The sequence below is a fragment of the Vidua macroura genome, chromosome 3, assembly GCF_024509145.1.
Source record: "Vidua macroura isolate BioBank_ID:100142 chromosome 3, ASM2450914v1, whole genome shotgun sequence".
In the NCBI taxonomy this organism is placed as follows: domain Eukaryota; kingdom Metazoa; phylum Chordata; class Aves; order Passeriformes; family Viduidae; genus Vidua; species Vidua macroura.
This window is the reverse complement of record NC_071573.1, coordinates 54549850-54576495: the sequence shown is the minus strand read 5'-3', so window position 1 is coordinate 54576495 and position 26646 is coordinate 54549850. Positions and strand designations below refer to the sequence as shown.

Genomic DNA, 26646 nt, shown 5'->3' with positions numbered 1-26646 from the left:
ATTTTTATACAAGTTAATAATTAATAAGAAGATTATTATTTAATATAAGTGAGCTTTTCCCAGGTTTTCAGGAGTTCATCAAGAATATATTTTTAGCTCTTAGCAAAAAAAGTGTAAATTTGAGTAACTGTAATCAAGCCTAGACTTTCCCTAAGTCACTTTATTTGCTATAGATCAAAGATACAGACTTTAACAATTGTTTGCTTGGGGGTAATTTGTAGGATCCATTACTTTCTGTTATCTATAGATTTGTTTACTATTATGTGTGCCTTGGTTTATTTTGTGTATGACTGAATTTACATTTTTTCTTCATTTATATTTTTTTTCTGAAAAACATATTTTTTTTTCTTTGAAAATTGGATTCAAACAGCTGTTTTCAGTGAAGTTAATTCATATGTTTTCTTAAAACAAATTTGCTTCATAGCAGCCCTTTTAATAAATTAGGGTAGTTTACTGTAGTAGTAATCTACAATCAGTAATCTGCTTTTAAAAAGTGTACTAATTTGAGAAAAAAATCATTGAAACAGGCTGTCAAATAGAGGGTCAACCACTTCATATTGGCTTTTTGACTTATATGTGGAAAATCTAAATTGCCAAAGCAACTATGGTAAAAATGTGATTGTATTGGCAAATGCAATGGACTATGTTCTCCAGAAATTCCTCTCTATACTTTGTCTTTTATATTAATGGGCTGTTCTGTTTTTATGGGCTCCTGTTATGATTTAGATGAGGTAGAGGTTTTTGTCAATCTGGAGTAGAATAAGGGTTTGGGTCACTGTGAGGGTGTTTTTGCAAAGAGTGTGGGACCTTGAATTAGGCAATGTGTGTCTGGATAGGACAAGAAGCAGGAATTTCTTTGTAAGTATTATTCGTTCACCTCAGTTGATCAGTAAATATGGAAAGAATAATAGTGGGAGATGAGACTTTCATTGTACTTTGTTTACTTTCTTCAGTTTGGTCTTTTAAAGTGCATTCTTAAGCACGTTTTATGGTCATTAAGGCAAATTCAGAGCTCTTGTCAGAATTGGTTTCAAAATGCAATTATTTGTTGCCTGCTATTCATATGGTAACATATAACTACTTTCTTAGACTTGTTACAAAAACTTCCTACTTAATTTCTGGTTTAATATGACACTTTATTCAGTTTTCTGAATTGTCATTACTGTTCTTTCTAATTTTTCACATTGTATCTTCCAGGCTTTGTGTATTCAAATGCAAATGTTTGTTATTACTCTTCTAACCTCTCCTGAGAGTCATTCAGGTTCGTTTCTTTCATCAACTTTCCTGTAGTGACTACAGTTCCCATCCATATTGGTTCCTCTGCTGTCCTTGTAGCTGGAGAATTCTTTAACCCTATGCTGTGTCTGTGTATCCAGCTTTCACATGGGTATGGAAAACAAAACTCCATTATTACTCTTTGGGACTCCAAGATTCGAAATCCGGGTGCTAACTTCATGAGAAAACAAGTTTAAGTTAAAGCTTGTGCATACAGGGAGTTTCTGTATTTCCTTCCTTATGCCTCTGTTAGACATTTTTGCTTTGGTGAGTAGAATTACACATAAATTAACCTAAAGTGGGTTGGGTGATTTACCTATAAAGTATAAAGCTGCTTCAACTTGCTTACAGTCCTGCCTTTAATTAAGATGATGCAACTCTGAGTGTGAATGAGACATGACTAAATTCAAAGTGCAGGTGATAGTGTCTTTCCGTTCTGCTTTGTTTGACCAAGTGAAAAAGAAGTGTTGCTGTTTAAAATAATGCACAAATCTAGTCTGAAGTGTCGCCTGTATAACACATGAAAGTCTGACTAGATGAGGATTTTTATGAAGTGTATTTTAGTACTTTATCAACAAGATGGCACTTGCAGGTCATTGCCATTGTGTTGACCCAATTTACTCAATATCATGTCCCTTAACAAAACAGTAGTGGTGGTGCGCAGGTAGTTAGTACGACTACTTTAAAAAAAAACCTTGTTAACTAAGGATTGTCTGTCTTTTGGATGTTTGTATTTCTTCAGGGATTTTTCTTTTCTTTTCTGAAGCTCCAGGCCATACAAGTACATATATTTTTGTATGGCATTCATCATTCACTGCGCTGTTGGGTTTTGGTGGGTTTCTTTTTTTCCCATTTCAGACTTCTCCATTGATTGCACAGTCAGAGTGAGCTGCAGGGCAGAGAGGGAAATGTACTTTCCTGTCACTCAAAATTTGCTTTTGTTGGAAAGGAAGCAGTGCTGAAAGGAACAAAAATGAAGCTATTCAGTCAGTGCTGCATTGAAAATGCCTTTCCCCCCAAAATTATTCTTTTCTCTTTTATTATAGGTTTATAGGCCTGGAATATAGCTCTTTCCTGCCAGTTCGAGATAATTGAAACCACTGAGTCACAACATCGTTCTGTATAAAGAGGCTCTCAGGTGTAGTCTCCGTAGTTGTTTCACTGCTGAGCAGAGGGAATTGTCCTCTGGAGTCTGCAGTGTTGGAGCACTGAAATATTTGTCAGGTGCTGAGATAGTCTTATTACCTAAGTAGGAATAAAAAAAATTGTTGCATTTTTATTTATAAGAACTGTTTATCAGGATGCATCCCTGGATAGCCATGTTTTAAAATATTAATTTCACTGTGAGCACAAGGTGCTGTTTTATGGCTGCTACCCGTGTCTCATGGCTAATAATGTACGTGGTGGGTGGAAGGACAGCCAACACTCGGGACTCTTCAATACTGACCACAGGGATTCATCTTTTCACAGGAAAGGGCTGTGAACTAAGGAAAGCTATTAGTTTTGAAGGATGGTGTTTTGGTGCTTCACAGCTCAAATGGTCAGTAAGCATCACTACTGAGTCCATTTGGAGTCCCTCTCCAGTGTTAATCCTTTCCCAATTTAGAGGTGTTTGTGTCATCTTAGAGATGGCACTGAGCATTTGGCTTTTGGATTAGGCTCATGTGATTCATTCTGTGTTTGCTGGAGTTGATTTAATCAACTCATACAGGCATTGGGAACAAATACAGATTTGCCCAGTTTCTTAAGCAGAGATTTCTAACAGTACATGCTGGAGAGACTGATGTGGAGATGTGCTTTTCTTGGAAGCAGAAGGTGCAAAATGCCTGATGTCTGTATTCAGGATTTAAAGAAGGAAAGTGGAAAATAAAGGAAGTTTGACAATGTAGGAGGTTTTTACCCATGGAATCATAGGACTATTTTATCATTTACTTAAGCCTAGAAATCATACAGTTATTGAAGTATTATCACTAATTATATGTTGTAGTATGGAGAATACATATCAACACTAACAATTTAACTGTTGTTCTATCCCAAGAAGATTCAAATTCTACTAAGTAGAATCATACAGCTAATATTTTTGCTTGACACAAGAGGAAGTTGCAAATTAAACAGATATTATATCAAGTAGCAGTAATTCTCATATAATACCAACACTTTTTTTGTTATCTAGGATTCAGAGAACTGCTATATAACAAAATCAACTACACGAGAAAGGAGCAAAGTCAAATTTCCCTTATGATGGTAATGATAGAATTTGCTTTGTAAATATAGTTCATATCTCTGCAGATGATGACCTATTTTAACTTAGATAAGTGTTTTGAAGAGGCTGAGTGGAATTGGAATTTTTGTTTCAAAAAAGTTTTGTCTGTAAAATTCTGTGGAGTTCAAGAGCAAAATGTTGAAAGGGCTAGGGATTTTTATGTGCTTTGGCTTATTTCTTTGATCATTCGTCTCAATTATAATGGGCTGCAAGTATTGCTTAAAAGCACCTATTCATATTATCTGTGGATGTCTGTTGCTTTCCTTTAAGTTCAGTGCTGCTACATAGTACTTAATGTGCTGGAGTCAATCCTGTGCTGTGCCTCAAATTAAATGGAGGTGTCTGATTTTTCCCTGAAAATATTTCAAAGCTTTTCTCTCTTGTAGCTGTGTTTACAGTTTAACTGATTATTATTTCACATCTTTGAAAATTGGTGATCTATTTATTAACAATCAACAATAAATCACAGACAACTCTAAACAATGAAAATCAGCAATTTTAAAAACAAGCAACCAATCAATCATCTCAGTTCTCACTCTAGGACTTACACCCTGGAACATTGTGTCAGCACAAGGCAGGAGTGGAAATGACTAACCTGGCTGAGAGGAAGAGGAGCTTCATTTGGACTGTCAACAAAAAGTTACTCTCAGCATGTTGGTGATGGAGGAAATTACTTTGGTCTATATGGATTACTGTTATTTTTCACAGTAGCAAATAGATAATACCTGATTGCTTCAAGGCTCGGATCCTGAAATTCAGAAAGTCTAAGGCTTTTTTTGAATGAAATTACTTTCTTGGAACATGCTTTTTTCTCAATATCATTCACTCCACAGAAAAAAAGATAATTCAGATATCTCTAGAAACTTTTTACCCCCCAAAACTTTGAAGTACTTTCGTACTTTCCTTAGAGATATTGTCTAAAATATTGACAAAGATGTGCTGCCTGTACTTGGAAAGAGACTTCCTAATGTGTCTGTCAGCATCAGGTTCCTATGAAATATATCTGAAAACCAGTAAAGTTCTTGTTTGAAGCTGAATTGTATAATTTTATAAAGCAAGATGAAAACATATAAAGGACAATCACCTTGTCTTTTTAGGAGAAGCTGGGACACTTTTGGATTGATAAATTTTCTTAATTTTTTTTGTAACCATAGCATTTTTTTAATGAGACAACTAATAATCAGCTTAGTAACATATGGACTTTCTATTTTAAGTCCTCCTCCTTTTTCTTCTCCTATGTATTGTGTAAACCAAGCAGTGTTTCCTGTTAGTAATTATTTGTATTTCAGTATTACCTAGAGATTCCAGCTGATTTGCTTGCTTCTTGGACAATGTTTTTGTACAGTAGTATCCAAGAGCATCATCAGGGTTCACTGGCAGCAAAAAAAATCCCCCAATAAAAATAAATAACCAGGGGAATTTTTATAGTCATACAGGATTTGGCACATAATTTTATCTTGAATGTGTCCTGGAGAGGTGTATGCTCCAAAAAAGGAGAGGGATCGTAGTGTAGTGAATTGCCTTTGCACAAGGTCACGCAACAGAATGCTGGCTGATCCAGGAGCCAGCTTTACTAATTCCTGGTCTCCTGCCCCATCCACTGAACTGTTTCTGACCTCTATTGTAATGGGCCTCTCTTAGGTTGATCTGTCTCCTCTTTGAAAGAAAATAAAATATTTCATCAACCAAAAAATGAAATCCAGTGCACACATTCTGTGTCCTTCAAAAGAAACAAAAGAAGCAAAGATGGATTTTGCATTTAGCAACAGTTGGAGGATACAGTATTGTTTGTGCAATTCTCATTAGGTCTCCAGAGATTGTTTCCTAAGGATAGAAAGGCTGAGGAAGTGAAAGGCATTGGCATGGTGTCGAAGCAGCTGCAGAGGGTTGGCTAAGCTACAAGCATCTGACTGCAGAGTAGTTAAAAAAATAAGGACTGCTTCTTTGTTGTTTTGAAATGCATATATAGTTTTAGCTAATTTTAGTATGAATATTATAACATCATATACAAAATAGAGATGATTGCACTGTAGGGTTCTAATGTAGCATTTTAACAACTGGGGGATTTCCGCCATATACTTCAAAAATATTTTCAGTACTTATTTTGTAATCTAGACACTTCCCTATACCAGTTTGACTCTAATAGACTGCTTCTGGCCAGTAATGCTGCCAGGGCCTTTGTTTGCCCTTTGCTTACTTTTGCTGATTGGCATAGGGATTACCTTGGCATAGGGATTTAATATATAATTTAGCTCTTCAGTACCATATGAGAAATACCTTGAGAGGTTTTTGTCAAGGGCAGTGTGCCTACAGATGTTTTAATTATTTTTGTCAGTTGTATGTATGTTTCCATGAACTAGAGAGAAGGGGTTAATAAAGTACGAATGAATAAAACTCTCTCAAAGACTGGATTCATATTGGCACTAAGTTCTATTACAGTCAGTGTTAATCATGTTCCTAAATGCTGTCCTTTTCCTGGAACCTTACCCTGGGGTAGGACAGACTTTCAGAACAAGTGTTTACTTTTTTTTTAGGTTACAGAACAAAATACAGCTGAAGATGCTATGAATAATTACCACTGCTGTAGAGAAGCAGCAGAATGTGTTCATGTTCAAACAGGGAGATTTGTGCTGTCCTGAGGATGCTCACAGTGAGATCATCATACCCTTTGCGTAGTACATGAGCCTGAAACACAAGCCTAGCAGTGGTTCTGGGTTGGTAGATGTGGACTGTTACATTTTAATGGCTCTTTACTATTCTGACAGACTGAAAAATTGCAGAGAGCTCTTATCTTAGTATTTCTCAGTGTTGGTGAGGATTCAGATACCAGTAATAGGGCTCATGAATTTGTGGCTATGAATTTTAATTCAAGAGTAGTTGCATTAAAAATCTTTAGGGAGAATGAATACAGCTGTACTGGTGACCTGGTATTTGCCATGCTGCTTGCTCTTTTAAGGTTTGTAGCTTTTCTGAATAGAATAATTGCACTCGTAGCTCTGCATGTTCACTTCTATTTCCCTCCAGCCCTAGTATTTTCTGCATGTTTTAAGCGAAGTTGTTAGTATGTATTTGGGACATGAAGGTTATTAGTGTTGTATTGCAGTTCAGGACAAAAATGTAATGTTTAGCATTTTAATTTACATAAATTTGAAAGAGAAGCTTCTCTCTAGGTTAGAGTGTGGTTTAGGATAATGTCTTGTTTTTACAAGATGCATAGTCTTCAGTCCTTTTTTCATCCATACAGCAAAATCTCATCATAATCTTCTGTATCCTTGTAAGCTTTGTCTTGATGGACAGAATAGAAATGTATCTGACAAACTGTCAAATATGAGAAAAGAATGGAAGTTATCTAGGAAAAAGGGGTTTTGTATACCTGTGAAGAAACAGAAGCTTGTGCTCCTGGTCTGTCCTTTACTTGTAAGTAGAAATTGTTTACTCTGCTGCAGTGTTGGATGTACAGTTTGCTCTGTCATTTATTCACCATGAGCTTTAGTGTAATTTTTAGAACTAGGAGCTAGATGCACCAGAGTTGCTCCTTTCTGAACACTTGCAGACAGAAAATGCTATAAATCTGCATTATGTTGCACCTTTTCATAGAAAAACTATACAGAAATTGGGCACAAACCTGGAAACTGAACTTTGTTGTCATGTAACGGACACAGAAAGGAAGGAAAAGCAACACATTGGTCATTTATCCTTTCATTTAGTGTAGCTATTTGAAGTGACATGATCAGCATGCTTCTTAGTTCCATGTAGCTCATGTCTTTGGCTGTAGTATGTTCTGCCAACCTGAAAGGCAAGTTTTGCCATGGAGAAGAGATGCAATCAGAAGACAGGTTAGAAGAAGCTGTAGAAAGTTACCAAACTCTGGATCTTCCTCCAGAGTATGGAGGTTTGTGTTGCTGTGAATGAAGCCACTAATTAACCCAGGATAGCAGCTTCTCTTTAAATTCAGTTGCGAATATCCCCAAATAAGTTGGGACAATGGTGGGGTGTTGTAAAATCTGCAGCTACCCTTGGGTGCATGAGGAATATGTCCATTTAGATTTGGCAAAAGGGCCCAGGCAGCTTCTCAGCCAGGAGAGAGTCTGAGGGACTGGCTAAAGCTGCAAAATTTGTTAAAGACAGGACACTGGAGCAAAAGGTGGAGCTCATGATATCAATGCTTGAAGGACTCAGTGAAATAGGTTGCACATCGCTGATGTACGTTTAGAGATGATGCACTACGGAGATATAGGCTGTAATGTGATGTCATTTTATACAGCCAGTTGCAATACTTGTTTTATTTTAACTTCTGTGCAATTGTTTTAGGTATTCAAAAGATTTCCATTTCTGTTTAGCTTTGGGCCCCACTGTTTTCCTGTTCATATAAAAGTGCCAAAGTGAAGAGCAAGACTTGGTGTGGTTATTTGCATGGTTGAGAGTGACTGTGGGAATGGTTTTTATGTCAGCATCTGAAACTGGGAGGTGGACAGCAGAACATGTTTGACAGTGGAAAGATGGGGAATAAATATTGTGTTGCAATTCCAGAGAGTATATTCTGGGAACAATGAAGTAACTGAGCTTTTCTCTGATTTTCATGGTTGATTTGCCTGAAGGAGAAAGTTCACATCATTCCACTTGCAAAGCTGTCTGCTGATGTCTGTATAAATACTAGCAAAAAAAGTATTCTTTCAGTGGGGATCATGTCATATACAGGTGCTAGCAAGTTGCATAATTGAAATGTTACAAGAAGAAAAGAATTTGAAATTTATAGTCACAGTGGATGTAACAAAGGCCTTTTCTTTGCTTCACCTTCTTGTGATAATTTTTAAGAGTTTTGGCAGTCTGACAAAAATAGACAGATGTTAAATTGAAGAACTAAATTACACTTTCAAAGAAGGATAGCAGTAACACCCTGTGTTTGTTAATCTCCCCTACATGAAATCCTGTTTTGGTTTACATTAAAATTAGGGGTTTGATAATTACTGGACAAAATAGCATATTAGTTGGGAAAAGGCTTGAAAATCTCAATGAAGCAGTAGTGGAGGAAATTTGCACATGACAAAAAAAAATAAAACTGAGTGGGAATTTTGAATAAAATATTTTTAAGAAACTGTAAAAACTCGGCATTTCTTTGTTCATTTTGCATTCAGATCTGGTTTATGCATTAGCAGTCAAAATACTTGGTTACTGTATGTCATGTAACTGTAAAGTAACTGTAGTTGTTAAGTAACATTTGTGTGAAGAGCATAATTATTTTAAATGTGAAATTTTTCTTGTTGCACTTGCTGCAGAATCTTCTGTGATACCCTGAACTTTAAACCATTTACAGGGATGATTTTCATCCTTAGTTTTTAATTTTTGGAGTAACATTTCTGTGATAACTTCATTGTACTTTTCTGTGATCTGTATTTCTTGATGTTGCGGGCTTAAGAGAAAATATGCTGGAATATGTTTTTTCTTATTTAAATGGATGATTTAATCACCTTTATTTAATACAGAATTATTAATTATTAATCACCTAATTTAATACAGCACTGATGTATGGTAGAAATAACTTTTGGTGCATTATAGAAGTGTTCAGGAAGAGAATATGAAATTAATAATTTCAGTCAATGGCCTTTCCCAAGAGGAAAGTGCCCCTCAGTGATGTGTTTGTGGAAGTACAGAGAAAAGTATAATATGATAAAGACACTGATTTTCAGTTTGAACACGCTTATCTAGGTTTGATAAGTATTTAACACAGAACTCTAGAAAGAGCATTTAAACGTCTTCCAAAAAAAGGAAATACTCAGACAAAAGTGTTCCATTACTCAAACACTGCAGTCTTTTCTGCACACATCCTTGAAGGTAATTAAATGCTATGACATTGTTAAACTCTGGTGATTCAGAAGCAATCTTTCTTGCAAATGAAAGCAGAAGCAATGTATTTCTTAAGCTTTTCATGCCTGGACTTCTGTGACTTGCACCCAAATCTTAATTTTAAGGCAAAACAGTCAACGGCTATTCCTAGTTGTTTCAATTATATTGCTAATCCAGACATTTGTAGTGGTGATGCTCTCTGTGTAGATAAAGTACTGTGTGCTTTATTTTTTCTATGAAATAAATTATTTGCCTCAAGCTGGTCTTTGCAAGCTGATATATTTAAACTGACCCATTTTTAGATATGGAGATCTGGCACTGCTTTGGAATCATGAGTGCAAATTAGTTGTTGGGGTTTTTTTTTTTAGTCTGAAGTAGCCTGCAGTATGTCAGTCTGCCTCTCCAATGAGTGCTTAGTGTGGGACAAGAGATTCACATGAGACTGTGAGGAGGCAGCAGGAGAAAGCATAGGATGCCATTTCAGGTAAAACTCCTTTGGCACTTGTGGAGACCCATGGCAGTGAAGTTACTACAAACAAGCCTCTTGAGTCTTCCTATGATCAAGTTGCTGAATTGTTCAGCTCTGCTTCTTTTTGGGAAGAGGAGATTAAGCTCTCTTGGTTTTATCCTCCTCCTCGCTTTATGTTTCCAGTTGCTCTATTTATAACAATGTGATATATACTTTTGATATGTAGCCTGGGTAGCATTATCAGTTCTCCATTTTTATAAGTAAAGGAGCCCTAGGAAGTGCTGTATCTGCTTTTCAATGAATATTCAAAGGCTTTATTAAAGTGGCTTTTGCTGAGAAGTTAAATGTAAATATTTTTTTCCTGTATTTTAGATGAAAGTTCATTTGTGTGTTCTATACAAAAGACTTGTGATACAGAGAACTGCAGAGAGAAGAAGAGTAAATAAAATAATAATCCAGGGTAAATGAACAACTGTGTGGAGTTTAGATACCTGCCAGGTGAAATCATGGCAATAAGACATAGGATCCACTTTTCCTAATATTATGATTATGGGTGGGATTTCCACATAGCAGCTGAGTGGATCTAGAAATCACAGTTGAACTTCATCCTGCCTTCTGTGTGTTCCTACCTGTTCTCTGGCACTCATTAATTGCACAGTGAATTAAATTGTTTAGGAAATTGATCAAATAGAAAATGAATATTTTGGGGAATTTTTTTTTAGTTTGGTGAGTTTGGGTTTTTTTGGCAAAAGGGAACAGATGAAGAACAATTCTTCTGTTTAACTCCGTGTTAGCCAGCTCATTTGTGCTATAGAGGGTAAGTGACAGTGGAGCGTGGCCAGAGGTAGGGATTGCATTGACAGGCCTTTGCCCTTTAGCAAGAGCTAGGCTTTACATCTAGCCTTTAGACCTTACAGATTGGGGAAGGTGAAAACAAACTATGGCTCATTGAAGGCTCAGAGGCCAATAACTGGTGGGAACTTATTTGTGTGTGCTTCAGTTTCCAGAGGATCCTGTGAAAAATCATTTCAAAGCTCACACTCCTTTAGGGACTTAGTTGTGGCGTAAGGCATTTCCGCTTGTTTTGTCCCAGTTTTCATTTCAGTTCATTAGTACCTGGGATTAACCTGATGGTTTAGTTATAAAATCACATAACAGGAAATAATAAAAATTAATAAGGAAGCAATATGAAGCACAACAGGAAAGAAAGTGTTCTATATGGGCTGTTTAAAAGAAATCACAAGTTTATGTATTTAGTGGAATTCATTGATTGGTGGTCTTAGACTATGAAAACCAAACTTTGCAATGTATGCAAAACTGGAAAATTTAAGTACAAATATATTTTTAGTTTTTCAAGTAAGTAATTAGTCAGGGAACAGAAATAGCTATAAAGCAAGACTTCAGTTTGCTGCATGTTTGGAAGCTATGCCTTTTCTGAGTTTGTCTTTTGAGGATGTGTTATACTTCCATTGATTTCTCATAAGTCAGACATTCACTGTATCTACCAGTTTGGTAGACATTCCCCATTTTCTTACTACCTTGCTTGGAAATTTCTGGCCAGCAGTTGACAGAATCAAAGTTTTTAAAATAGTGTTTTGTAAAACAAAGATGTTCCTTACCTCTAGAACAAAGTGAGATATAATTGCCCTTGCAGGAGCTTCAGTAATCACATCTGTTTTGCAGACAGGTTCATTTTGCATTATGCATTTTATTTATTCCAGCTTTGGAGTCTGACAGTGGATCATTAGAATTAATTCATGTAGCAGTAAAAATTGGGAGGTCATGTAAGGCTGTTCATTTGATTGTTGTATATCTGCTACATTAGAGATCTTGAGATCTTTACCTGTAGGAGAGAGTTTGTCTTCTACAATGTCCTAATCAACAGTGCTTTGCTTCATCTGAACTCCTACATCCAAATGCAACCAGTGTAAATCTTATTTCAATGGTAATGCGTTACAATTTAATGGAGTCAGTGCTGTAAGGAGTTCCATTGAATGCTTGCAGATTTGAGCCAGAGGAGAGAGGTCCCTGAAGTCCCTCATTCTTAGTAATTGCTCATGGGTTTGAGCATCTTTAAAGACCAAACTGCATCCAGTGTCTACATCAAACTTCGAAGACCAATTGTTGAGCTTTTGCTGTTCAGGGTAATGTTAAGCTAATTTTATTTTGTAGTAGATTGGAGTGAACCTATGAAGCACTTGCCTTATTAGGTTTAAGGATCATGCTGGTTCAGTAATGTGTGCGATTTCATCATATTCTTTGTTTTAAGTAATCGTTTCTACATGCTGGTAGAGGCTAGGATACTTAGTTACACACTAGAATCACTATTAGTTTATATGTGTTTCCACTTAAAAATTATTTCAATTAGAATTAATTTGAAACGGAATTAGAAATATAGCAAGTATCAAAAAAAATTGTATCTGATACTGTAAAATAGAGAATAAATTGACAGTGTCTCTCATCTGAATCCATTCAATGAATATGCCTTTCTGATTAAGACATAATATTTTAGATTATTAAGATGATGTGGAGGTAGTATTCTGGCTATTGATTCTGTTCCTGTTGTCATTCTGCCTTTTGTTTTACAGCTGTTCTGTTTTCCATAGTCTTCACATGCTTGCAACATTTCAGATTTCCTGAATTTAAAATGAAGCAAATTGTCAGAAGAGTGATTTTTGTCTTGTATTTTATCAAATAAGTTTTTGAAATTGCTTTACCATTGTAAAATGAAAGAGTGTATGATTTAGAAAGCTCAAAACAAATAATAATGAAATAAATTAATTTCATAAAAGTAAATTTCAAATCCTATTGAAATTAATCTATGTGTTCCTTAATATTCCTTAAAACAATTCAATGGGGATTTTAAAAGCTGTACAAAAGAATGAAGCAGATGTAGGAAACTAATGCAAAACTTCCTTAGCTAATCTTGTTAGGAATTTACATTACTTGGACTAATCTATACTCAAATAATACCACATTTTTGTGTGTCAGCAGCATGCTTCTGAAAAAAACAAGTAAAAAGAAGAAAGCCTCCAAACCCCATGACAGTGAAAGTATTTCACTCTGATCATTCTCTTTGTCCTGTTTATCTTCGTAAATTCTTCATCAGGCAGCAGCCTCCAAGGTTTTTGCTGTGCCCTCAAGTTTTGCCCATCTTTACATCTTCCTCTGCCCGTGTTGCTCTTCATGCATGTCCTTGGCTGCACTGGCAACTTACCGTTAGAAAAATAAGTTATAAACTATTTTTGTTGTTCTAGCCCAGAGTCTTGCTTTGCCTTTAATCTGTCTATATATGGGTATTCTGTTGCCATCTCTAAATTGGAAGAGGTCAAGGTTAGAACATGGTTTCACAAGAGGCTGTGGTCTGAATGAAAACCTTACTGACAGCTGCTGAAACTAGGTCTCCTCCCACTGTCCAAATTTCCCTCTCCCTGTAGTTTCATGTGTGCTTCCTTCTCCCTTGCTTTGTGTCAGTATCCTTTTCAAGTGCATGTTTGGTTTGTTAGAATGGCAGAAAGAGAGGTAAAAAAAATAGTGTCATTTTCATACATTTTAGTAAACTAACTTCGCTCACAAGAGAACCTGATGAAGATTTGTGTTGGCATAAGGGCAGAAGTTTGGGACAGTGGCTTGGAGCAATGATGCAGTGGAGTTGAAAGGAAGGGTAAGCTGAGAAGTGCCATAAATGAGAATGGAAGGAGAAACAGCAAACCCCTTGGGCTAGTTTAAAGAAAGCAGCCCAGTCTCATTTAGATGTTAACTTGTAACACGTGGAGCTGAACCCAGGGTGCACAGTGCCAGCCTTCTGCCTTCTGTTGGACATCACCTGCATGCCAGTAGCCACTGGTGTATTGAACAGGCACTACGTGTAAAACCAGAAATGAAGCTGATGATGTAGGAAAAGGGACAATAATTTTATTTCTTTGTTACATTGCTCAACTATATTTATATTTTTCCTAGAGTACATATATCTGCTACAAAGAGTTTTATATTAATGAACAGCTTGACAGAGTATCCTCTTAGCAGTCTTGCAAACCAAGCTTGTAGGGTTGTTTTTTTTTTAAATTAGTGTAATTAAGTCTGATAGCTATTTCATCTTTGCATGAAATTTGTACTTTTATTGTTTTCTGCATGCCATCTGAGCAAATATTAATTTAAATTTTCAATGTATAAAACCCTTTAAAAAAAAAAATACAGGCTCAGCCTCTCTCCAAATACCCATACTGGATAGATTTGTCATTTACTGAGTCTCCCCATCAGTGAATAACTGTCAGTGAACCTTTCAGGAAAGCAGTCATCTTTCCAGGAAAGGCCTTCAGGAGACTTCTTTTCTTTCCTCCCCTTTTCTAATGACAGTGCTTGTGTGTTGTAGGACTCTGACTGTGCTCCTCAGCACAGTTTCTATATGTATTTTTCTCCTGATCTCGGTAGCCACAGGGAGTGTGGTTACACAGTTACGAGGGTTGCTGGGCGGTAAGAGTTGCTTTTGTACTTCCCCTGCATCCTTTGTTCACAGGGGTGATGCTTGATAATTATCTCCTCTGTGCCAGGGTGTTTTTATTTTTATCGAACTGTGACAGACTAGTCTTCCACCAGATTTTATTTCCCTCCTACACTCATGCAAACTTTCGCATGATGCTTCAAAAAAGCAGCTGAGAAGCCAAGCAAAAAGCAAGGCTAAAAGTATCGAAGTTCTCAATTAATTCAAAACTTCAAGTTATGTTACATTTTGCTGTATGCGGATCCAAACATTTTTGTCTGAAAAAGGTATTTTCACAGTAACAGTCTCTATTGGGGTCTATGGTCTAGTAATATTTTCTAAAAATGTGTTTTCTGTATTAGACCTAGTCAGTGCTTGCTGTCCTTACAGATGCTGATTAAAAACAACTGTTTTACCCTGTCTGAGATGTAAACTGAGGATGCCAGTCCACATCTCGTCATTACCAAATGCCAGTTGGAAACAGTTTGTAGCTGCTTGCTCTGCGGTAGGACAGACATCTGTCCTGGAGCTCTCTGCTGTTTTCAAAGTGTTACTGGCAGTGGGCAGGTCTCTGCACAGGGAGTCCCTCTGCAGGGAAGATTCTGAAATTTGCTGTCAGGAAATACCCACTAATCTTTCCTTTAAAAACACACTGAAAATACCCTCCAAAAAAGATACTTCTTGTAATATCTGAGGAAAGCTGCTGCCTGAAGCTTTCCTTCCTCAGTTAAAGCTTCCATCCTCAAATAAATTAATTAAGGAATCTGAGCAAACATGAGGGATAATATTTTTCTGTGTTCAGTATTTGACAATTCTAAAAGTAGTAACACAAGAAGTGTTTAAAATAATATTGACTTAATGTAGCTGTACAAATACATTTGTTATATAAGCATACAAATATAAAATATATAAACATGCAAATGTATTTCTACAGATTTTTTCACAATTTTGCGCTAAGATTCATGTTTTTAATTTGAAGGTACATTTAATAGATTTTTTAATAACTCAGGAGAAGTAAGATTTTTTTTCCCCTTTTTTTAAACAAATGTGAAGAAAAAAGGTCTAATGGTATCTGCTGGCTTTTGTTTGGTTTGGTTTTTTTAGATTTATCTCACAAGTATTTTAAAAATTAATTAGACGTTTTTAAAGGAGAGATGTCATTGAGCTCTCTGCAAGCCCATGTAATATTATATGGTCTGTACATAAATCAGACTGTATTAAATGGTCCTGTCTGAGTCTCTCTAAGGAGGAGTAAGAAACCGGTTTCTCAGCTTAAACTAATTTTTTAATTGGTGGAATATTACTTGGCTATTATTCCCAAAGATGCCATCTTCAGTCTTTTCTGCATTATTGCTGAATTAATTTTAAGTCAAAGGTGGTAAAATACATGTTGTTAAACCTTGAAAGCAACTTTAGGCAAAGCAGATTACCTCACACTCGCTTATTGTGAAGATTATACAGGGCTTTGAGGGTGGGGATTTTTTCACTGCAGATGGACTTGGTTCAGCAAGGCAGAGAGAGATTTTTCCATGCTTTTTTACTATACTGAAAACATCATTTCTCAGCAGTATTGGTCTTTCTTAGTATTTCAGCACATCAGTTTTTCCTTTCTACCCATTTCATATGGAATTACTGTTAAAAGGAAATGTTAGAGTCGTGATGGCCCTTAGTTTCCATCCCGTGAGTATGAGTGAGAATTTGTGTATGTAATGCCATTGCTGGTTTTGTGTTGGCAAGTGTCGAAATTGTACTGTCCCTACTGCACTACCCTGAGATTATCTCATGCTACCTTTCACACACATACAGCTCTTGTTTAGTCAACACACTTCAGCACAGTTGCAATTTCTTGGGTACGTGTAATGAATAATGCAACAGAAGAGTGAGAGAACTGTGCTATATTTAGTGTTCATTAATGTACATGTTCCCTCTAATCCTTTTAAAAATATGTTCTTGCAGCCTATTTGTACTCTTCTCTGAGCACATTACAGTGGTTTTGATTTCAGTAGTCCTTTGTGGCGAGAAATAAATTGAGCAGTAGGACATTCATGCAATATGAAAGCTTCTCTTTGGCTGTTCGTTCTGACTGGCTTCTCCCAACATGAGAGGAGCAAGGCTTATAGCTACCAAGGCTTACATTTTGCTGCTGCTTCCTTTAGCTAGCACTGATTTCATAAATCTGGATCTTTGAAGATTTTCCTAAAAGCATACATTTGAAGGATGTTTCCTAGTATTTCAATTTGTTATGTGAAACCCCAGTATCTCTTGGTCCTCACCTTTTTTTAATACCCAGTTATCCTTTTAATCTTTTGTAACTTGTTGCACCTGTAGTATTGCATTAATGTAGGGAGAGATGATTTCCACTTGTTATGGTGTGCACCGTGTAATGCATATGGACTCACTGCATCCATGAAACCCCCTAGGTTTGGTGAAGCAGCCAAGTATTTTTAATAGGGTTATGCAGGGAGATAAATGCTTTGTACATGGCAGCTGGTATGAAAGTGTTTCCTTTTTTTCCCCGTCCTGTTGCAGAAATGATGGACAGTGGAGCTGACATTGTCATCGCTTGCTTAGAGTTCACATTCCACTGAGGTTATCTGACTTGCAGTGCAAAAGTTTGCATGTCCGAATCATCATTTAAGGCAGTCAGCAGAAATAGGGAAGATAACGTTAATTAAACTTGATCGATACCTGGAAACTTTAGATGAAGCCCTAAGGCCTAGAACGTGTTGATTTTTGACATCTGTTTTTAGGCTTATTTTATGACTTCTTACGCAGACATCAGAAGTACATGAAGCCATCTTGGTGTTCTACCCACACCTACTTAATATAAGAGCTATGAAGAGAGTCTTCAGCCTGTGTATTTTCTAAGATGGTGCTGCAGTGCTTCTGTAATGTCCAAGCGTTCATATCATTCTTTTTGCAGAGCTGTAAAGAGAGACTTATATTTGTGTAATGGTTGGATTCCAGTGTTTCTGTCCATTTTGATTTAATCATATATGAAGCACAGGGGAAAATTTGCTTAAACTGTAATCCAGTCTTAAACCCTGCATGTGTATTGTAAATCTGGTAAACATAGAGCCATTTTTGCCCTGGTCAAGGGCTGTTGATGTTGCCATAGACATGCCCTTGGATTGTTTGCTCCCAGGTGTGTTGAACTGTCATTTGCATTCTTCTCACTCTGTAGATGAGTATACACATTTACTAAGTTACAAGAAATGGGTTAAAAAAGAAAAACAGTAGAGATGTTACAATATTGATATACACCAAGACTGTTAAAGGAATGCATTGCATATTCGTGAACACCATCTTTCTGGTGGATGATAAATCCATTTTATAGACTTAATTATGTCTTTCAGGGTGGCTTATTTCTTCATGCTATGGGCTTCTTCAGGTTATTTCCCCTTTCCTCTCTCTGCCCAATTTACTTTTATGTAATTGGGCAGCAGATGAAGAAATATATAAGCTTACTATGCGGTGATAAAAATATTTTATCTTCTTATGTAAATGAGTATTGCATATAGTGAGGTTGTTATTATGCTACTTGTGCCTTTATTATATTGAACATGTTATGAAAAATTGCAGAAGTGTCATGAACATATACATAGAAATTTCAGCTTCAATAAACATTCCAAAGCAAGTAATGTATCAAGAGAAGAAAGTGAATTCTTCATGTGCATTTATAGAGGTAAACAGTTTTTGAGAGCAAGTTGCATTATGTGTTGTTGATTGTTGACTCTTTTTCTTTTTCCAGTTGCCCATATTTGTCAGAGAAGATTACGCCTGCTATACCTGCAATTGGTGGGATTCTTTTCTTTTTCGTGATGGGGACCCTGCTGCGTACTAGTTTCAGTGATCCTGGTGTCCTCCCCCGTGCAACACCAGATGAGGCAGCAGATCTAGAGAGACAAATAGGTAACACCGAAGGTCTGTTGTCTCTTCGCTTTCCTCCCGAGGGTGCATGTACTGTGTGAAGGCAGTGTGCTGCTCTGCTCATGGGAGGAGTTACTCCTACCTTGCCACAGTGATTGTTTTAAGGCTGTAGTGTCTGGTGACGTTGCAGTGATTCCTGTGGAAAGATGATTGATCAGTTCTTCACCAAGAAAGTAAATATAACCCTGGCCTTTTACAGTGACAGTTATTACTGTAAATACTTCTCAGCAAGCCTGGTAGAAATCTCTCTGTGGTACATAAGAGAATACTTTGTGAAGTGTTTTTGACAAGAAAGCTGATACTGCAAAAGATCTACAGTTGTGCATTTTTAAAACAGTGTTTTTTCAGAATTTGATTGAATTTAATTATGTTATTTATATTGCAAAAGAGTTGGAAAAGTCTCTGTGTTAGTATACAGTAAAAATGTTACTTTTTTTGAATAAAGCCAGCATAATTAAATTAGAGAGCTAGATTTTAGCAATTCACACTTAGCAGGAGTACTGTTAACTAAATTCTGTGAGTGGGACTTCTACAGGTACAAATATGCTGAATAGCTAAAATGTGCCACCTGGATAAGAAAACACACGATGAGTTTGCAGAGCTGCTTCATAAATAGTGGGTTTGTGTGCTTAGTAGGCTACTCAACCTTACTAAATACTACTATATCTGCTTTGATATGATAGTCAGTGGAAGTCACAGTTTTCTGAAGCAGTTACAGAGAAATGCTCACTCATGTAATTGAAAAGACAGGTAACAGGTCTGTGCAAGCACAAGAGAAATACTTGGAACATCCTTGATGTTTAATACCATAGTGCAGTCCTAGGCTTTTTATGATAGCAGTATTAAAATGTTTGCTATTCATCTGAATTTCAGAAGTGCATAAAAAATATGGAAAAATATATTGAAGCATTCATTTAGCACCTTTTTGTAACCAGTTTTATGGTTTACTTTTACTGATATCCTTCGAGGAATTCTTTACTTAGAATAAGGTACCTCCTTTAGTCCAAAACACCAGTACAGGTTCCTGTTCAAGGAATTGCTTAATTGCCCTCTGTTCACAGAAATATTGATCTATGTCAGGAAATAAACTATTTCAAATAAGCAGCTCATGACAATAATTTTATGTTGTCATCTGTCAGAGTTTTGGCGAAATGCAAAACTAAAATTACAAATTGAATATACTAGAGAGGACAGTCAGAATGTTCCTGTGTGCAACAATTTCAGAACTTGTGTTTACAAATTACAATTCTTTTTAAATGGTATTGCATACCTGTTCAGAGGTTGAGGCTGCTGAGCTGATCGAAGCCATTGTCTTTTCTTCAGCAGTAGCAAAGGTAGTGCTCTTCTAAGAAGGGCCAGTGGAGTATTGAAGCGAGGAATTACAGTGCCAGCAAATGTGGAGTTCCCAAGCGTGAGAGCTTATGAGACTTGAGGGCAAATCTAATAGAGGAACAAGCTAGGCAGCTATAAGAATCATTCTGCCCTAAAATTGTGATTCTGGATTCAACAATGGAAATGGAAAGCAACATTTTTGTACTGTTACAGTATGTTTTTTTAATGTGCCCGTAAAAGGTATATCCTAGTGGAATGGTATCTGTGCAGCAGGAAAAGCTGAATGGCTCCTGCAGTTGAAAAGAAGACTAGATTTTCCAAAACTATCATTCAGGCTGGATTGCCTTGTAACTTGCTGTACCTTTCAACTTAAGGTGCCTTCTAAAGATGGGGTGCAAGGTTAACAGTAATTTATTTTAGACAAGGAAGTTCTTCAGATAACTGATCTACAAATAATGCCTTTACCAAATAGTTTCTTTTCTAAAATGTGTTTATGTAACCTGTCCTATCTGTGGCTTTTACTTTATTCAAACCATTCTTAGGTACTTGAGCCTCACCCTGCCCTACTGGTCTCTTTGGGAAGCAGCCTACCAGAAATTATTACAGATGCACTGAGAAACAGTTGTGTCCCAAGACAAGGAACTGTGATTTAAGAATGCTATTTTGAAGTTCTCTTGAAACGTATCAAACTTGATTTTTTTTTAGAATAGGATGAGCTGATTAGGAAGAATTGTTCTCAAAATAAGACCTTCTACAGAAGCTGACAGTACTTTGTCCTTTCAGGTGTCTTTCTGGGAACAGGGTGGTCATATTAAGAGCAAAAAATGTTTCTTCCTAGCCTATCAGCCTAGGTAGAACCATCATTCTTCAGGTGAAGAATGGGGGACTAACAGAGCTGTGATGCTGCTATTTCTACCCCCTGCAGAAATGGAAAGCAGTTATTTCTTGAGAATTTGCTGTGTTCATAGGTAAACAAAAAAAAAAAAAACAAAAAGTGAAAAGAACTGAAAAAAAAAAAAAGAAATTGTCCAAAAAACAAAAGGAACTTCTGTTATTCAAAAATACTGTATTTAATGGAGATCATTAAGCTATCCTCATACAGAGGAAGGTTGGGAAGTGTAATAAGAGGCCATTTTGACTGTATTTGATTGTAGTCAAGAAGATAGTAGTGCCAGAAGTGGAGATAGTTCCTAAAGGTCAGTATAAAAGGATGGCACAAGTATATTGGGAAAGGCAGAAGGAGAATAAAGTCAGTTACAATCAGCAAGCAGCAGTAGAAGACAACAGGACAGGTTCTGTTAGAGGTCAGAGGAAGAAAGAAAATCTGAAGGCGTGCTATGTAATTGGGGAATGAGAAATAGCAGAGGACAATCTGTAGGATTCAACACTGCTTTGATCTCAGAAGATAACTTGTATGCTTCTTGATAGCTGATAGAAAGAGCAGGTCAGAAGAAAGTAAGTAGTTGTAGTTTAAAAGTCTGTTAATCTACTATACTGTATCTTTATTGGTTTATCTAGTGTTCTGCTTTAATAGAAAACTGTCAATTCTATCACTAGAAACTGTTCTCTGTCTGGAAAGACATGCTACATGATCAAATTACAAGAATTGGGACTGTCAAAGGGTTGGGGCTTGTGGCTATTCAAGTCTCAAAACAAGCAACAAAGAATTTCAAGAGAAAATCAAGTCTAACCAATCTGATATCCTTGGTTGAAAGAGTAACTGTCTTGGTGGGAAAGCAGAAGATGTGCTTAATTTTTCACTCTACTTAAGCTTTTGGTGATGTCCTGCATAGGATTCTTTCTATATAAGTTTTGGAAATAAGTTCTAGATGAAATTGCCACAATGTCAGTAAGTACCTTTTCAAAAAGACACACTAGCAGCAAATGCTAAGTGCTCAAACAGAGACTGATTGTGGGCTCATGAGGACTATGCTTAACTCTGAAGTTGGTGCTCATACGGAGAAATTCAAAATCACTGGGTTTGATTTTTTTAAAATGTATTTTAAATAGTTTGAACAACGTTAGGGAAAAAACACAAAATGCATGAATACAAGTGGAAATCAAATACTAAGGGGAAGGGTCTAAGTGGTGAATAGTGCAGGAAGAGGAGTTGAGTGTTATTTCCAAACAGATTGAGTTAGCACTGTGGCATGACAAAAAGGGGAAATCCTTTTTGGGGCATGTCAGAAGAAGAGTGGTTACGTGAACCAGAAGAAGTGACATTCTGGGCTACCCAGTGGTGACGAGGGCTCAGTTCACTGTCTGGTTTTCCACAACATATGTAGGAACTCTAGAGGAAGGCAGCTAAACAGAGAAATCTGTAAAACAGGACCTGTAAGAATATTTAATACATATGTGCATTTGGCCTGAGAGAGAGGAGAAGCAAAAGTCTTAAAATCCTCTAGTTTGCTGGGGTTTTCATTTAACGTACTAGAACAAAAGCAACTAGATGTATGAGGCTTATAAAATGTAAAAATCACTGAGGGTAACTTTATTTGCTAAAAAAGTGCTAAAATTTCACTGAAATGCAGCAGGATTTTTTTTCTTTCTTTAAATGCAACATCAAATGTACTGATGTAGTATTTCGACTTCAATTATAACTTTTATTAAAATTGAAAAGTAATTTTTTACAGGGGTATCTTTGCTGTAATTACATTATTGTCATTATGCATATAATCATGGCTTCTGTGATCACACAAAATATTATATCGAGAGGAGCTTTTTCTTCAGTGGAAACACAAATACTAAGAGCAGTCTTATTTTGTAACCTCTTTGCGGTTACATGTCTCTCTTGTGGTTAGGTCAGTGTTAAGTCACTTCAAGTGGAAAAATTGTAAACTTCTGAATATGGAGGCTTAGAAGGATAACCCAATCGAGGAGAATGGGTTTTGTAGGTAGGAAAGCATTTGTTCAGTTGATGTATACAAGTTTAACAATTCTTCCACAATATCAATCTGGTTTGCATCGAGTAGGTGATGCAGATAAATGGAAAGATGGTCATGGTAATTTATCCTTCCAGCCTTAAAATGCTTTGGATTTTTCTTTAGGCTGTCCTTAGTTATGTGTCTCTTCCTCACGTAATCCATACAACTAGCTCAGGCCAGTTCACAGGACAGCTTCTGCTTGCTTGTTTTTGTGTTTTCCAAGCCCTGAACTCAGTGTATGAGCTACAGCAGCACACTATCACTGCAAATTGTTTATGTCTTAGCTGTCCAATTTACGCTAATGCTCAAGACCACATTTGAGAGTTCTTCAAAATTCCCTGCTTGTCTTTCATTTGTTTTGAAATGCACAATTTGATTTCATTATATCCTTATAAAATTAAATCCGTGCCACGGCACAGGCATTTCATATAACTGGCAATGGCCTGAACACATACCTTTCTTTACAAAGGTGGGATACCAGCTTGCTAGGCTTATAGTTGTACCTGATATTGCACTTTTGAACATTCTTAAAATAAGTATAGTGACATTACTCTGTGTGTCAGGTAAGTCTTGGAAATCTCTTCCTGTCTATGCTTCTTTCCCTCAGCAAATCACTAAAGATTATGTTTCTTTCTGGGAATGAGCATACCATTCACATGAAGTTTTAGGCTTCAAGAAGATCTTCAAACTACGTTTAAGAAAATAATACATTATTTCAGAAAAATCTAAGGCAGCAAGTCCTTAAAGTCAGGAGCAATATGTGGTCAGTATCACTTGATGGCTATCAGATGAAGAACTATGTGAAGAATTAAGTTAGTAGCTGCTGGTTTCAGTCTAAACCAGGTTCCCATTATAGTTTGTCCCTGAGATTACTGTCTGGAAACAAGAGCATTTTATTAAAGTTCTCTTCCCTCCAAGAAATAAATTACTTTTTTGTCCTGTAGTCAGCTGTTAAACAGGTACCTTAAGTGGTTAAACACAGAGGAAGACATTTCTTAGGGATTTGCATTGTTGGCAGGCTTTGTTTTGTTTTGTTTTTTTTCTATTGTTTTTCAGATGTGATGGGTTATACATAAAGATTCTTTTCATTACCTTTTCGTTTAGTCCTCAGGAAACATTAGAATTTTTCAGTTTACTGAGTTCTCAAATAATGTTGTTTGAAGATTGAAATTGTGTCCTTTTAAAGTTGTCAACAAACGTTGCATGATATGGTTATGAGACAATGTAGGGTTGCCTTCTAGAGGCTGTCTGTTTCAAGTTCTTAGGAACATTGACCAAAAAATCCAACTCTTGATTGAGCAGGAGAGTCCTAGTGATACGTATACAAACTTTCAGCTTCTGTCTTTCGTCAGCACCGCTTATTTGTTTGTAGCATAATAAATTGAGAAATCTAAGTGGAGTTTGTTGTCCCATTAGAAGGTTGCTAGGTTGTGCTGTATCTCCATTAAATACTTGGAGTATCTTTCTTGGAGCAGTTCGGGTCTCTTGGTCCTGCAAGGACATGAATTGCATGCAGGGGGTTTTTGTAATTATGGTAATAAAAATGCTGGAGCCCCATCTAGTGCATGAACAGTTAACCCTGCTAGAGAAGTTACAAAATGTGTCAGAGCAGAGAGGATGGATGGCAATCCCATTAGTGGGTAAATTTTAGCTTTTTTGTCAAAGAACTTGCATTACTACATCAGTGATAGGTTGGATGAGCGAAATGTAGTAGTGGTCGAACACATTTGATTTGGGGAAGGTGATTCCATAAAGGTTAAGCTTTCTGTTCCTCAAAGAGACCTCAAAGATATGTTGAAGATTTAACTGTGTTATACACCAAGTATGAGCAGTTGAATTGAAGGCAAATTACAGTCTGAAAATTCGCAGTGAGACCAGGACATGTTTAGCACTTTTAGGTTAGATAAATTATATTAAATCCAAGCACATTTGACCTTAGTGTGCAGCTTGTTTCCAGGAAAAAGATGTTGGTAAACAGAAAGACTGGAACATTCAGGTTTGATTATGCAATTTAGGATTTTGAGAAAAATTCTTTATCCTTGGAAAGTCAGCAAGACTGTTTATACTGATTTAATTTACATGAGCTTTCACCCTTGGATTTTAAGATTAATTCGCCTTGGAGAGCTAGGATTTGCTCTCTCTGTGAACTTCCCTGCAAATGTTTGGGAGGAAATCCTCTTAGAAGACTGGTATTGTAAATAAAATGTGCTGGACAGTAGTCTCACTTCTCCACCAGAGAAGACAGAATTTGCCTTTGAGATTCTGCCAGAGCCCATCTGAAATAATTGTGGTGCACTTCATGAGCTTCTTGAAAGGAAGGGAAACAACTGGATTTAGTCAATATAACTTTTACAAAATAAATGTTTATCTAGGAAAAAGAGCATTTTTCCTCTAAACAATTCTCCTTGACTGGTTTAAGTAATTTTCTTTCAATGATTATGTACATACTCAGGAATAATATTTTGTAAAATAAAAAAATCTGAAATATTACTGATCTGTTAGGAGATTCAATGCATCAGAATTTCTAGCATACGAAGCTACACCTAGATGAAATTCAGGCTTTAGTAGTATTTTTTATAATTGTGCACCTAAATTTGAGTATCAAATGAAAATCTTTGGTTTATTAATGAATATGCCATGCCAGCATGTGTTAAATGCTTTATTCAATAAAAAAATTAAGTAGGGCTAATGACCTGTATTTATGTTTACAGTTTAAGTCTTATCTTGACCAAAATATGGTCGGAAATGGGTCTAACATGGTGTTTTGTAATGCCCAAAGATTTCTAGAAGGACTGTGACTATTACAAGCCAATTGGTTATAATGTCACCGGGAGCTTTCTTAATGTAATGTGAATTAGAAGAAATTCTTCCCTGTCTTCTGGATTTAGGTAACATCCATGTCTCTCTAAAGCTTTAAATACTATAAGCGCAGTTGTGCTGTGTCTTTCAAAGAATATATTTTCAGCTTGTATGCTGAAATACTCTGGTAGCATTACTTATCAAAAATATTTGTCAAGTACCATTGGCCTTGAGGTCAAAATCATTATAACTGCTTGGAATCAAAATCAGTATAACTGTTATGGGAACCACACAATAATCCAGGCTTCCACATGCAGATTGTAGGACCTGGCCAAGTATCATAAGCACATTGCAGGAGTTGCTTTATATCCAGCACAGGTGAATGTCTTTACCTCATCAGGCTGGAGGAGGCTGCTTCTAAGCTGTTCTTTTTTCAGTATTCACCACTTCATTCTCATAATGGATGTTTAGGAGCTTTATACCCAGATTCCATCTATCTGAGCTATTTATCCCTTAATTTTATCCTCTTCTCCATCAGAGTTTTTAGGAAGTCTGGTTGTTTTAATGGTCATGTTTACAGAGGTATCCCACAAAGACTTATTTATTGATGGATATTTATGGATCATGTTTATGGGTGAGCACTTTGTAGATGAGAACTCCTTAAGTTGGATTTGCTGCCAAATCAGCACATTGTACAATTGCACCTTTGCTAGCACAGCTGTGCTGTTGCCAGTTTGAATGCCTTGCTAGGTGAGAAATTTTCTTATTGCCCTTTTGGAAAATACATAATTGGTAGGCTGCATAATTGGCAGAAATAGAAATTGTTGGTGATATTTCTAGCAATTTGAGCTCAAATACAAGTCATAGATCTTTTAGTAACAAGCCCCCCATGAAAGTGGGACAACTTAAAACACAGTTGTTCAAGTGATTTGACTGTGATCTTGAAATGTATTTTCATTCATATATTGGAAAATATTTTATTTTACTTCCCTATTGTCTTAGCTAATCTGTTATCCAAGTGTAATAAATTTAGGGATTTCTTTTTCACTTCTGTGGTTTATTTGATTATGATTACACAAGAACAGATAAACCTAGAAAAAGGCACCACTTTTACATGTTGAAGTTTCAGAGTAAAGCTCAGCTTGAGCAAAATCGCATTTTATTAGCCTAATCAATCCTTTAGATGCTGGAAAAAATGATAGGTAATATCCTAAAATAAAACAAATGGAAGCTTAGAAACAAAACTCTACCACTTGTATCAAGCAAAGTAGTTGGAAACTGATTTTGTGCAACAAGCTTCAAGGTGTGTAGAAGTAACACTGGGACTTGG

At 36.4% G+C, this 26646-nt stretch overlaps 1 protein-coding gene across 6 annotated transcripts in view; it reads left to right on the top strand.

Moving 5' to 3' along the window:
* ZDHHC14 (zinc finger DHHC-type palmitoyltransferase 14) overlaps positions 1-26646 on the top strand; it is a 94090-nt gene that overhangs the window by 34529 nt on the left and 32915 nt on the right. For 3 of the 6 annotated variants that reach the window (XM_053973485.1, XM_053973483.1, XM_053973481.1), the window contains exon 2: positions 18083-18243. In XM_053973485.1, the coding sequence (XP_053829460.1) occupies positions 18083-18243 (161 nt within the window). Of the gene's footprint in view, positions 1-18082; positions 18256-26646 lie in introns of all 6 variants that reach the window. The other 3 variants (XM_053973484.1, XM_053973482.1, XM_053973480.1) reach the window with 1 other exon arrangement.